The following is a 12,360-nucleotide window of genomic DNA, read 5'->3' on the forward strand; positions in this document are numbered from 1 at the left end:
GCCCTTTGAGAGTACTAGGGACAAGTGTTCACAGGAACTGCAACCTCCACATTATCTTTTTTTTCTTATGCATTGACACCATCCACACACTCATTTGTTTTTGGCAATCCAGATGGTTCTTCCAATTCTTTACCCAGGTAAGCACCTTAAAAAACAATAACTGCTGATGCTTTGCAACAATTTGGGGCACTCCCATCACACTGTTAGCACAACCACCTCCAAATGTGACACATCATCATTGATCTGAGATCTGCATTACAAGAATGCTTATTCTGTCCCCCCCCCCCCCAAATAGGCATAACTGGTGCTTTTCTTGCTTCTGGGCTCTCCACACACCTCACAACTATGACTATGACACTGCAAAAGCTTCCTGGTGGCATGAATCCTCTCAAAATTCACAGGCAAAGGCTGGCAAACTCCTAAGCAGAGCAGGTATCACCCATAACTTCGATGAAACACAAGGAAGCTCTGTTGTTATAGGGCTAAATAAGGTTGGCAAATATTTTGTCTTCTGTGTTGTTAGACCCCAGAGAACTGGATCAGTGTACAAAGGGGACTTCTTATGCCCCTTTCTGGCTTCCCTAATGGGAAGTTACTCCCTTCTGTAGTTCCTTGCTCGGGCGTGCTATAGTTAAGGATGAGCAGATCTATCAGTTTCAGATTCTTTTCATTTCTCATTTTTCCAACCTGAAGTTCAATTCTCCACATTAGTTTGAAATCTTTTTTAAGTCCTCATGCAAATTCACCACTGTTTTAGTGCAGGTTTCTCCAAATAGGTATTGTATACACAAGTTTGCCTAATATACACTTTTTTTCAAAACCATTTCCCCTAATAGAATGCTTTTTAAAATGTTATTTTCACCAGTTTATGTGGTTTTCTACACGTTGCTTGGCCTGGGAAACTATGGTGAACTTTGAAAGGATTGCTGTGTTTCAGTTCACGTACTGCTTTGGAGAATGTGGTAGGTTTGTCTTTTAAATGCAAACTGAATTCAAATTCCCCCCTCCCTTCTCTGAACCTAAACACTCATTCTTTTTTAAAAAACTGTTTATTTACAAAACCCTACAAAACCTTAACAAAATGCAGTCCCCTAGATTATTCAGGAGAAGGAATGTGCTTTGAAATGTATGCTGCAGCAGGTGTGACTTCAGGGTACGAACCTGGTTAAAAAGAAAGGAGCGCTTCAGAAACACTTGTGGCTTAGCAGAAACCCCCTCCTCCTGCTGCTGCTGCTGCCGTACCAGCCTGTCTGGGCGTCTCCTGCGCAGGCATCGTCCAGTGGCCGCCCATCTGCGCCATGGCGCGCCCAGTCAGCGGGTCGGGGCGGAGCCGGCGGCGGGTGAGTTAGCGGGAGGAGGCGCGCTCGGGCCGGATCAGCTCGTCTGCTGCTCGCCTCTCGTTCGCGATGGCCACCGACGAGCGCGCAGCGCTGGCCCGCCAGACTTTACACGAAGTGAAGTAATAATTTTCTTAAATTATTGGGGGGGCAGAGCCCCCCCAAACAAATTTTTGAGGGGGCTCGGGCCCCCTCAGGCCCCATGGAGTCGGCGCCTATGGTTGCCATCATCTCACCCAACATGGAAAAAACTCATTCAGGTAAATTAACAGTGATTGGATTAGAAACAAATGTGGATATTTTACATATAGATTTTGAGAACTGCAGAGCAGATTCTGGAAGGCAACATGATTTTCCACTGAGAGAAGTGGCACAGCTCTAGTATACAGAGGATTTAAATTTGTGTTAATTGGAAATCTTTGTCAAAACTGGAGGCAAAAGAAGTGCACACAGTCAACATTTTCCTTATGGATGAACTCTGTCTGGTGCTCTCTCAGGTCAACAATAGTATCAATACTTAGGCCACTAAAACAGTATGGAGTGAAATTAATTGTGCTAGGGTTTCAGTGTTGTCCTTACCAGATTCTCGGGGCTATGAAGCTCATGTGTAGTAGAGGCACAGCGGGTGATAAGCGATTTGAACATGGCACTGACAATAATACCTTCCACACTTTGGGCAGTAGACTTGTTGTCCACTGTTGTGAAATTATTTCCAAAACCAGCCTTGTCTGCAAAACGCAAGCATTAAATAGTCAAGTTGAACTGTTTGGTTTTCACAAAAAAATGGCAAAATCTGAATCAATAATACTCTTGACATCTACAGCTCCTATGTTTTGTAGCAGTGTCATTTCTCTTAAGGAATCTTATGATAACAGCCTATATTTACTAAGGTTTTATTAAAGCTTTTCCATAATACAATAAGATAAAATAAGCTAATCTAAATAAAAACAAAAACACATATTCTTCTCTCAAAGGTAGCTCTTAACCCTTATCTCACTCAGAAAGCGGTGGACCCTCCCAGCTCTCACCTGGGAGCTTTCCTTTCTTCTCCCAGTCTCTCACCCTGTGAGATCTTCCCTTCCCTGCATCTCTCTCAGGGTCCTTCCACCACCCACCTACCAGTTTCATGCGTGTGCAATCTTTGGGCCTGGACAACAGTCCATAGCAGAGGACATCAAAGGAAAGGAAAGGAAAGGAAAGGAAAGGAAAGGAAAGGAAGGAAGGAAGGAAGGAAGGAAGGAAGGAAGGAAGGAAGGAAGGAAGGAAGGAAGGAGAGGACAGGAGAGAAAGATTTTTTTAAAGGGAAAAAAAGAAAAATAAAGTGTGGGGGGAGGGCTTTCCAACAACAGCTTATACTTACTGTCAGTGACTGGCTCCATGCAGAAACCTAGCAAGGCATGTAAAAAATCCACCACATTGTTGAGTGAATCCTTGTTTACATAATCCCTCATGGTTTGCCGGAACTGCATCTTATCCAGCTTGTACAACTTTGTGAGGCAATTCTGAGCCTATGGAGGGAAGATCAGGCACTTAGGTTCTGGTGACAGCAACCATGTATTATTTGGAGAACAAAGAAAGAAACTGAGCCTGGAACAGCCCTGCGTCTCCTCTTCATTGGCCATGTGTAAAAAATGCTCCCAGTGACAGAGCTTCAATGTGAAGGGACAAAAAAATAATTGATAACAGTTGGTCATGGGTTATCTATTACAACACATGACAGGAGAGATTAATGGACACACAGGGTTGTGATTTTCATAGGGGAGCCGTGCGTCACCCAGAGCATGCATTTCTGCCCTTCGTTCAACTCCCACACCAAACTTTGGTTCCCATGCAGTGCCAGCAAGGGGTACAGTCTTGGCAAGTCTTGCCCTATCGAGGATGCTGTGTCTTAGGGATGACTGGTTAATCTTGGATTCCATTTGGCCAACTCTTTCAGTTCTCCAAATGCTATTGGATCCAGTCTAGCCAGAACGCACAAATGCATGCACACGTACACACAGACTGAAAAATCAGAGCAGTTCAACCAAAGCTGACCATGATACAGTCCCATTAAGTGGGCATTGATGTAAATGGTTAAAAAAATGGTTGCCCAACAGTACAACACGGGGGCAGCTGTTGTTTTGAATGGATGGTGGTCTTTTGTGCACAGAATTACACAGGAAGTACTGTGTGACCACTTCCTGCATCATTTTTAAAGCATGTTTACCTGGTGTGGCAGAGGTGCCATGCTTTGAAGCTGTTATAAGCAAGAATGAATCAATTTATTTCGGTCACTGACCAGAGGGCAAATAAGCAAGAAAAATGGCAGGATGCCATTGGAACTCACAAATATCCAAGTGTGTTTGTATTAAAGTTTGTGTGCGGACTTTTTAGAATTTCCCTGGAATTATCCTAAAAGAGCTATACAGAAATGTGCTGGGGTGTGTTTTTAAATGTCTACATGTGGAAGCAAGATGGGGCAGATTAGAAGGGATTCCTCTATTTCTAGCTGGAGCATTCACACACAACACAATGCCCCTTACTCACTCCTGTCCTCTGGTGCTAAATCACAGGCTTCACAGTTAAGAATAATAAGTGCAGAAGGTCTTGCCTTCCGCATACAATTCCAGACCGAGATGAACGTTGTGAGCTGCTCAGACCAGGAACTCTACAAAATGGTTTAAGAAGCCTGCTTCCATCCATTGTTCTGCCATGGCATACCTGATGTCTCAGCCGGTCTCCAGAGAGCCCACGGTGACCTTCTCCACAGCCATATGCACAGCCCAGAGATTTCACAATTTTTATCAGCATTGTCAGGGCCAACCTGTGTGTGCTTGCTGGAGTGCTTTCCTCCTTAGCAACAGGGGAGAAGAGACAACAATATCCCATTTTATTGCATGAAGCAGATGTATATAACATTCCAGGTTGTTTTTGTGCTCCCAGACAATCCAATCTAAGACAATGAACGGTGGGTTAATCAGCCTCATATAACCAACATTTACCTTATCTTCCTTTTTATCATTCTTTTCATAAGGTCTTCCTCCACCTTCTCCTCCTCCGTCACCTCCTCCTCCATCTCCTCCACCACTTTCTCCTCCTCCTTCTTCTCCACCGCCATCTCCAGCTGCGCTGGCTGGGGCAACCCCAAATCCAGAGGTTGAACTATTCAGAGCCCCCTTGAGTTGGAAGGAGGTCTCGCTTTGTCTCTTCTCACTGGGTTCATTCTCTTTGTTGTCACTTTTCCTTCTGATCTTCTCCACACAGGGCACCACACCAAGCTGAAGCAGGCATTCCACAATATTGAGGGCCACATCACAGATTCGGGAGCTGATGTCGTGATTCAGGACCAGGAAAACAGCCTTGAGAACCACCTTGGAGGATGAAAAGCAAGACGTTGCAAACAATTTTGTTCGTAAAGACAGCTTTCAAAATCCTGGCTGAGCTGGCAGCAAAGACAGATTTTGCCATGGGATTCACTGCGGGAACTTTTATGTGGTCATTTACAAAGCATGGTTGGTACGCCACTTCAAAGTGAGCTTGGTTGTGGTGTGATGTGCTGTGCACTGAGGTGTATGCCATTTATAGAAGCTTACCAAAGCAAGTCTCTGTCTTTACTTTTCAGCCAGAATTGATCTAGGTCATGTTTCTAACAGAGTTGCCTTTTAGTGAAACCATAATGAACTTGTCATAAGAGGTGAGAGGCACCAGCCACAGCAGTTATTGAATAAGTACTTTGGGATCAGAAACTGAGAGTGTTTCATGACTGGACAGTCATTAGTCTTTCACCTCACAGGTTCAATTTAGAGGGAGTTTCTGTCAAGTGCAAATTGCAGGGGTGAGGGACCTGATTCATAATGAGACCACAGTGGAAGTCAATGCACAGAAATGAACAGTCCTTCAAATTGCTATTTATATGTTTATTCTTATTTCTTATATTTATTCCTCGCAAAATATTTATCCAAGAACTCCAAGTGGTTTACATATATTTAGAAAATTAAAAATGCAGACTTCCGGCGGAGCCACGGCCATTGAAAAGAAGTGCAAGATAGCCCTCCCGGGAATCTAGAGCAACACGGGGTGTTTTAGAAGTTTAGCAAAGGCTAGGCGGACCTCGGAACCTCAAGAGGATTATCTTGGGGGACGTGGCACCCGGCGGTGCCCGGTCGTGCTCTCCTGCTCCCCAGGTTTTGCTAATAAATCCAGAGATGGGATCAAGCTGCAGGCACGAAGGGGAGGCAGCACTAACCCTGTGCTGTGCAGTCTCAGGCTTCTAATGAAAGCGGCAAGCTTCCAAGAATAAAAAAAAGAACCTGGAACTATAATTGGGAAAGTTTATTTGACCATCGCATTAAAATTTAACTTATTAAGATTCGGAGCGTTGAGGGGCGAAAAAAGGGAGTCCGTCCCCGCAGCTGGGAGAAGATGGTGTATGGCGGAAGGCTGCAGGAAGGAGCAAGGAAAGAAAGTATCTGCTGAGTGAGTGTTACTAAAAGACCTCGGTTACTTTGTTTAAAGTGCCGAGGCTGATTTTTTTAATAAGAAATAACTGTGTGGCAAGTGAAGTAGAGTGGAGGAGTCTCCCTTTTGGTTCTGGTCGGAGTTCAACCTGTCAGTGGCTTAAAATCCGAACTCGACACACTCCACCATTTTCTGACGGAGAAAGTTTTGCCAGTTCTAGCGGGCAAAAATCAGCAAAGGCTTTGATTAGTGAACTATTGTGGAACTTTGGAAAAGTGTAAGACTTGGCTAAAGGCTTTCACTTGGTTTATCACAGTTTAGGGGAAGGGAGCTTTGTCGTTGGGACTTTTTTTAAAAAAAACCTCTGCTCTTCTATGGGAGGAGAGTGCCAGAAACTCTGTATTTAATTGCAGTTGGAATTTGTGTCGGTTCTCTGGGCTATCTACTAACTTGAATTAAGCCAACAAGCGGCTGAAAAATAAGAAAAACCCCAACTGGATTACAAATATTTGGTCTCCTGGGATATCCACTGTTTTGGATTAAGCTGACAAGTAGCTGAAAAATAATAAACTTCAACTGGATTACAAATATCTTTTTATTTTCTTCCTTTCCTTTCTTTGAACACAGCATCGTGGCAGAGAAAGAAATTGAAAGTAACTTTGTTTAAGGACTTGGCGTTTATGCATTAGCTGCCACTGAGTGGAGTTGAGGGGAACTGTACCTAAGAGAAAAGTTAGAACGGATTTGCAACCCCTGGAGGAGGATAGTAAAATTGCATAGTAGAATTTAAAAATTGGTTTTTGATTTTAACAGTAAAAAAGATTCTATGGCTGGGAAAAGGGGAACGGGCACCCCAGGGGAAAGACAGGAAAATGGGAAAGGATGGTAAGGAAATTAAAGATTATGACAGTTTAATAGTGGAAATAAGGAATTCAAACAAAATGAACAATATATGGAGAGAAAATATTGGAGGTTAAGGAGACTTTAGATAAACTAGAGGGAGTAGTGAGGGAATTGACAAGTAAAGTAAAAGATCTTGCAGTTAGATCTAAGACACAGGAAGACTCAATGAGTCAAACATAGAAGGAATTGAAGGAGACAAAGAGGGAGACAGAACAGGTCAGAGGAGAGGTAACACAAGAAGTGATGTTGGATAATATGGCTCTTTTGGAGATGAGACAAAAACAATTGAACTTGAAATTTAGAGGAATCCCTGAGGAAGCAAATCAGAATATAAGGGCCAAAATAATTAGAGAATTACCAATTTGGATATATTTAAAAGAAGAAGACATCGGATTTACAATTGGAAATGCATTTAGAATAAAAGTAAAGTCAGCAAAAGCAAAAGTGAAGAAATTACCAGGAGATGTCTTGGTCATGTTTAATTCAATGGATATGAGGAATGAAATTCTGAGATTGAATTATAATAGAAATTTATGTATTGAAGGGAAGAAAATTATCATATTTAAAGAGATCCCATCCAGATTTTTACGAATAATAATAATAATAATAATAATAATAAATTTTATTTATATCCCGCCCTCCCCAGCCGAAGCCAGGCTCAGGGCGGCTAACAACAATAAAACAGTACAAAAGTACAACAGAAACAACACTCTAAAATCATTCCTTATAAAATTAATTAAATTAATTAAAAGTAAAATAAAAAAGGGACATTTATAAACAACTGGTTGGATTGTTGAAGAAAAATGGGATACAGCATAGGTGGGAATTCCTGGAATGAATTTCCTTCTATTACAAAGAAAAAAGGTTCAAATTAAGTAGCCTTCAAGAACTAGAGAAATTCTCCTGGAGATATGACAAACAGTTGGGAAAAATAGAGAAAGCAAGACCAGGACGGGACCAGAGGGAGGAAGAAAAAAAGGAAGAAGAGAAGGAAGAAGAAAAAGAGGAGGAGGAGGAGGAAGAAGAAGAATAAGAAAAAGAGGATAATAACAAAGCTCCCCAAACTTAACTTAAATTTGACAAGAGACTTAAATAAATTGGATAATGGCTCTGAAAATAATATCATGGAACATGAATGGACTTAACAATAAAAATAAAAGGAATAAAACTGAACATGTTTTGATTAAACAGAATTTAGAACAAAATTTGTTTGCAAGAAACACATGTTGCAAGGAAACATAAAAAGATTTTAAGTAACAAAAGGTTGGGGAGAGACTTTATAACCTCAGACATAAATAAAAAACGAAGGGTGGTATTGTACATAAAAGAGAAATACAATCCAAAATTAATTTACAAAGATGAGGTAGGGAGAGTGTTGATTGTACAAATCATGTTCCAAGGTGAAAAGTTGATCATTGCGGGACTTTACGCACCTATTGACAAGAAAACTGACTTTTACCTAAAACTTAATGAAATACTATTAGAGATAGTATGGATCAGAGAGTGATGTTAATGGGAGACTTTAATGGAGTGGTTATGCCAGATTTAGACAGATCAGGGAAAAGATGAAATGTAAATGAAGGCAAACTACCGAAAATATTATTTGACATGGTAAATACTATGGGATTAATTGACATTTGGAGACTCAAAAACCCCAAAACAAAGTTCACGTTCTTTTCAGAACCAAATTAAAGTTCTGGCAGAATGGAATAACTTTGGATTTCTAAGGAGTTGGTTCCAAGAGTTTCAAAAACTGAGATCTCCCCAAGGAGCATAATTCACTATATATGGAACTAAAAGGGAAAGACCCCACATCTTTTAGATGGAGAATGAATGAAAGTTTATTCAACGATCAAAAGATAGTAGAAAAAGCAAACGAGGCAATTGCAGAATATTTTAAATGGAATTTAAATAAAGGAACTGCTATTGAAACAGTGTGGGATGCAAGCAAAGCACTGATGCTTTCTTGATTCAAAAGAACAGTTTTCAGAAAAGAGGAAAGGAAGAGAAGAAAGAAGAAATCCTGGCTCACCTCATGGAGAATGAGAGACTGCTAACAATAAAACTAAAGGATGAGTCAATAAAACAAAGTATTAAATTGTTGCAGACCCAGTTCTTCATGGTGGTAAACCAGGAAGTAGAATGGAGAATAATGACAATGAGACAAATGAATTTTGAATCGGCCAAAAAAATTGGGAAACTCTTGGCATAGCAATTAAAGGTTAAACTAAAACAAAATACAATTTGTAAGATAAAAGATGGGACAGTGGAAGAGCTTAAGGAAATTAGGAAAAATTTTCAGAAAATTTACATGGACTTGTATAAAAAAGAGAAGGAAGATGTTAAGAAAATAGAAAACTATATACAAAAGCATAAATTATAGCAGATTCCCATAGGAGAAAAAGAACAGCTAAGTCAGACAATAACAAAACAAGAAATTGAGAAGGCAATAAAAAGAATGAATATTGGAAAAGCCCCAGGCCCAGATGGCGTCTCGGCAAAATATTATAAGACATTAGCAGGTCAATTAACACCCGTGCTATGTGAAGTTATGAATAATATTCTGAAAGAAGGAAAGATCCCAAATACTTGGAAAGAAGCCTACATTACCTTGATCCCAAAGAAAGACACAGATGGTTTGAACGTGAAAAGCTATAGGCCTATTTCATTATTGAACAACAACTATAAGTTATTTGCGGATATACTGGCTGATAGACTAAAAATGGTGTTAAATGAAGTAATCCACAAAGATCAAGCCGGCTTGATCAAGACAGTTGAAGGATAATGTGAGAAATATAGTAGACATAATTGAATATTGGAGATGAGAAATGAAAAACAGGCGACGTTAATGTTTATTGACACCGAAAAAGCGTTCGATAATGTTACAATGGCACTTTATGAAAGAAAATTTAAAAATGGGATTAGGAGAAATGTTTTTGGAAGGCATTGATGCTATATATTCAGAGCAAAAAGCCAAACTTATTATTAACAATAATTTATCAGACAATTTTGAGATCTCCAAAGGTACTAGGCAGGAGTGCCCTTTGTCACCCTTACTGTTTATTACTGTTTTGGAAGTGTTGAATAAGAATTTGAGAGAAGTGTCAGAAATCAGAGGTGTAAAGGTGGGAACAAAAGAGCACAAGGTGAAAGCCTTCGCCGACGATTTAGTCTTAACTGTTGAAGATTCAAAGAACAGTGTAAGAGAAGCTTTAGAGAGAATGGAGAACTTTGGAAAGGTATCAGGATTTAAACTTAACAAAAATAAAACCAAAATGTTAGCAAAGAATATGAATAAAGAAGAAATAGAGGAATTACAATGCAGGTCAGGAATTATGGTGGTTAAGAAAGTGAAATATCTTGGAATTTGGTTGACAATGAAAAATATTAATCTGTTCAAAGACAATCATGAAAACACATGGAAGGAGTAATTAAGAGGGATTTAGATATTTGGAGCATTGAAATTGTCATTCCTGGGTAGAATTATCAGTGATAAAGATGAACGTTTTACCTAGAATGTTATTCCTATTCCAAACAATTCCAGTAATCAGAGGGACGGGGCAACTCAAAGATTGGCAAAAATCATTATCAAGATTCATCTGGCAAGGGAAAAAGCAAAGGATTAAAATGAAAATATTAATAGACAAAAAAGAAAGAGGCGGATTGCCTTGCCATACATGAATCTATATTATGAGGCATCCTGTCTAGTATGGTTGAAGGAATGGATAACACTGGAAAACACAGATCTCTTGGACTTAGAGGGTCACAATAATAGGTATGGGTGGCACTCGTACCTATGGTATTGTCAGGGAAGAGTTAGAAGTTTCCAGTTTATCCGAGGGAGAAAGCATTCCCCAAGGGGGGGAGGGGAGCAGTGAATCTAATAGAAGAGAGCAACAGGAACAACAGGGAGGGACTGGCTGTTCCCAGGAAAGGCAAGGGTTCAGTTCTAGCTCAGATTGGGAGGAGGGGAGATACAGGCCAGCTCTAGCCAGGAGGGTAGGAAAAAGAGCAGAAAAGCAAAGGGAAAGGCACCTTCGCCATTTTGAGAGTGGCTGTTCACGGAGAAGCAGAGCTCAGAAGGTATCTGAAATAAGTGACTCTGAGGAATAATATTTAAGAACCGTTTATAAGATTGTTTTGTTAATACGCAATAAAAAGTTATAAAAGAACAAGAAGCGTTTGTGTGGTGATCTGAAGAAGACAACGACCAGGCCTGACAGAATACCTTCTGCTCTGTGCCTCTTCACTATAAGTAAGAAGGAGAAGCCAAAATGGAGGGAGATGAGGCGCCAGTTGGGCAAGGAGAAACCCCAGCGCTCCAGCTAACATTACAGGACTTATGGCAACAGAACTTACAGTTGAAAAGTCAAGTCGACATACTATCAGCAGCACTGGGAGAACATAGAGCCATGCTGCAAGCGACGTGTGGAGATAGAGTGAGTAAAACATTTACTTTACGTCCACGTAGCTTCAAGGGAGAAAGCTCTGAATACATGGCTTTCAAGACAGAAATTTCTTACATAATTGAGATAAAGGATAAAGAATTTCAATCTGAGCAAGAGAAGGTTGCTTATGTGATTAATTTCTTGGAAGGGAGGGCTAAGGACTGTGTTATACCCCTAATATCTTGGAGGGATGCCGCCCTAGGAAATTTTTTCTGCAGTATCTAGACACAATGTTCTTAGACCCTGCGCATGAAGTAACCACAGCTAGGCAGCTGCTGAGAATGAGACAAGGAAAAGACACTGTGGGAGTTTATTCGTCCAACTTTAGTTTGCTGGTGCAGAAATTAAAATGAGATCTGAATTCCCCAACAGTTGCAGCCCTTTTTAGGGAAAGACTGAATAATGAGATTTTAGACCAATTGGCCCAAAGGCCAGAACCTAGTTCCTTGGACTCTCTGGTCCGAATGTGCCTGCAATTGAGCCTACGCATAGAACGGAGGGCTAGTGAAAAGAAGGAACAATGGAGACCGCGATGGCGGAAAACAATAACTAAAGTACAGAAAGCAGAATGGGCAACGTGCCAGGACGAGAGCGGCCAGAGCCCATGGAATTAGGAGCAGCCAGACCCCTCCTAGTTACTACCTCTTCCATGGTAAGAGGAAATGCAGGGAGAGGAAGAGACACGAGGCGTTGCTTTGTCTGTGGAAAACCAGGGCATCTAGCACGACAATGTCGCAATCGTAAAGGATGGGAGTCTCTATCTGGAGCAGACATGGGAGAAGACAATTGCCCAAAGGAAAACAAATGTCCCCGGCTGGAAATGGGAGCTTGCAGCCGGGTGGAGGAGCAATAGAAGGCTCTCACGCTGAACCACCTATTCCAGGACTAACGGTGAAGGTGCAACTACAACTACCCAATGGACACAGGGTCCAGGTAGAGGTGCTGTTAGACCCAGGAGCATCAGCAGATTTCATAGACCAGAAATTGGTACAGGAACACAAAATCGCTTTGTTACCTTTGAATTTCCCACTGTGAGTGAAAACAATCGACGGCAGACTGCTACTTTCAGGAGAAGTGACTTAAGAGACTCCACCAATGAGAATGGATATGGGTAATCACTCAGAGACCAGGGCATTTCATGTGACCAAACTAGCTGGGCACCCGATGGTGCTGGGCATGAGTTGGCTCAATCGTCATAATCCGGTGATTGCCTGGCATCAAAGGTCTTTGGTTTT

General features: G+C 41.1%; 1 protein-coding gene across 1 annotated transcript in view; it reads right to left on the reverse strand.

The window, feature by feature from the left end:
- UNC80 (unc-80 homolog, NALCN channel complex subunit) overlaps nt 1–12,360 on the reverse strand; it is a 172,413-nt gene that overhangs the window by 116,503 nt on the left and 43,550 nt on the right. The window contains exons 13-16 of the mRNA XM_081900747.1: nt 4,319–4,687; nt 4,038–4,169; nt 2,698–2,845; nt 1,917–2,065 (exon numbers count right to left, since the gene is read on the reverse strand). Of these exons, the coding sequence (XP_081756873.1) occupies nt 1,917–2,065; nt 2,698–2,845; nt 4,038–4,169; nt 4,319–4,687 (798 nt within the window). The remainder of the gene's footprint in view (nt 1–1,916; nt 2,066–2,697; nt 2,846–4,037; nt 4,170–4,318; nt 4,688–12,360) is intronic.

Source organism: Podarcis melisellensis (assembly GCF_964234715.1).
Source record: "Podarcis melisellensis genome assembly, chromosome: 1".
NCBI classification, from domain to species: Eukaryota; Metazoa; Chordata; class Lepidosauria; order Squamata; family Lacertidae; genus Podarcis; species Podarcis melisellensis.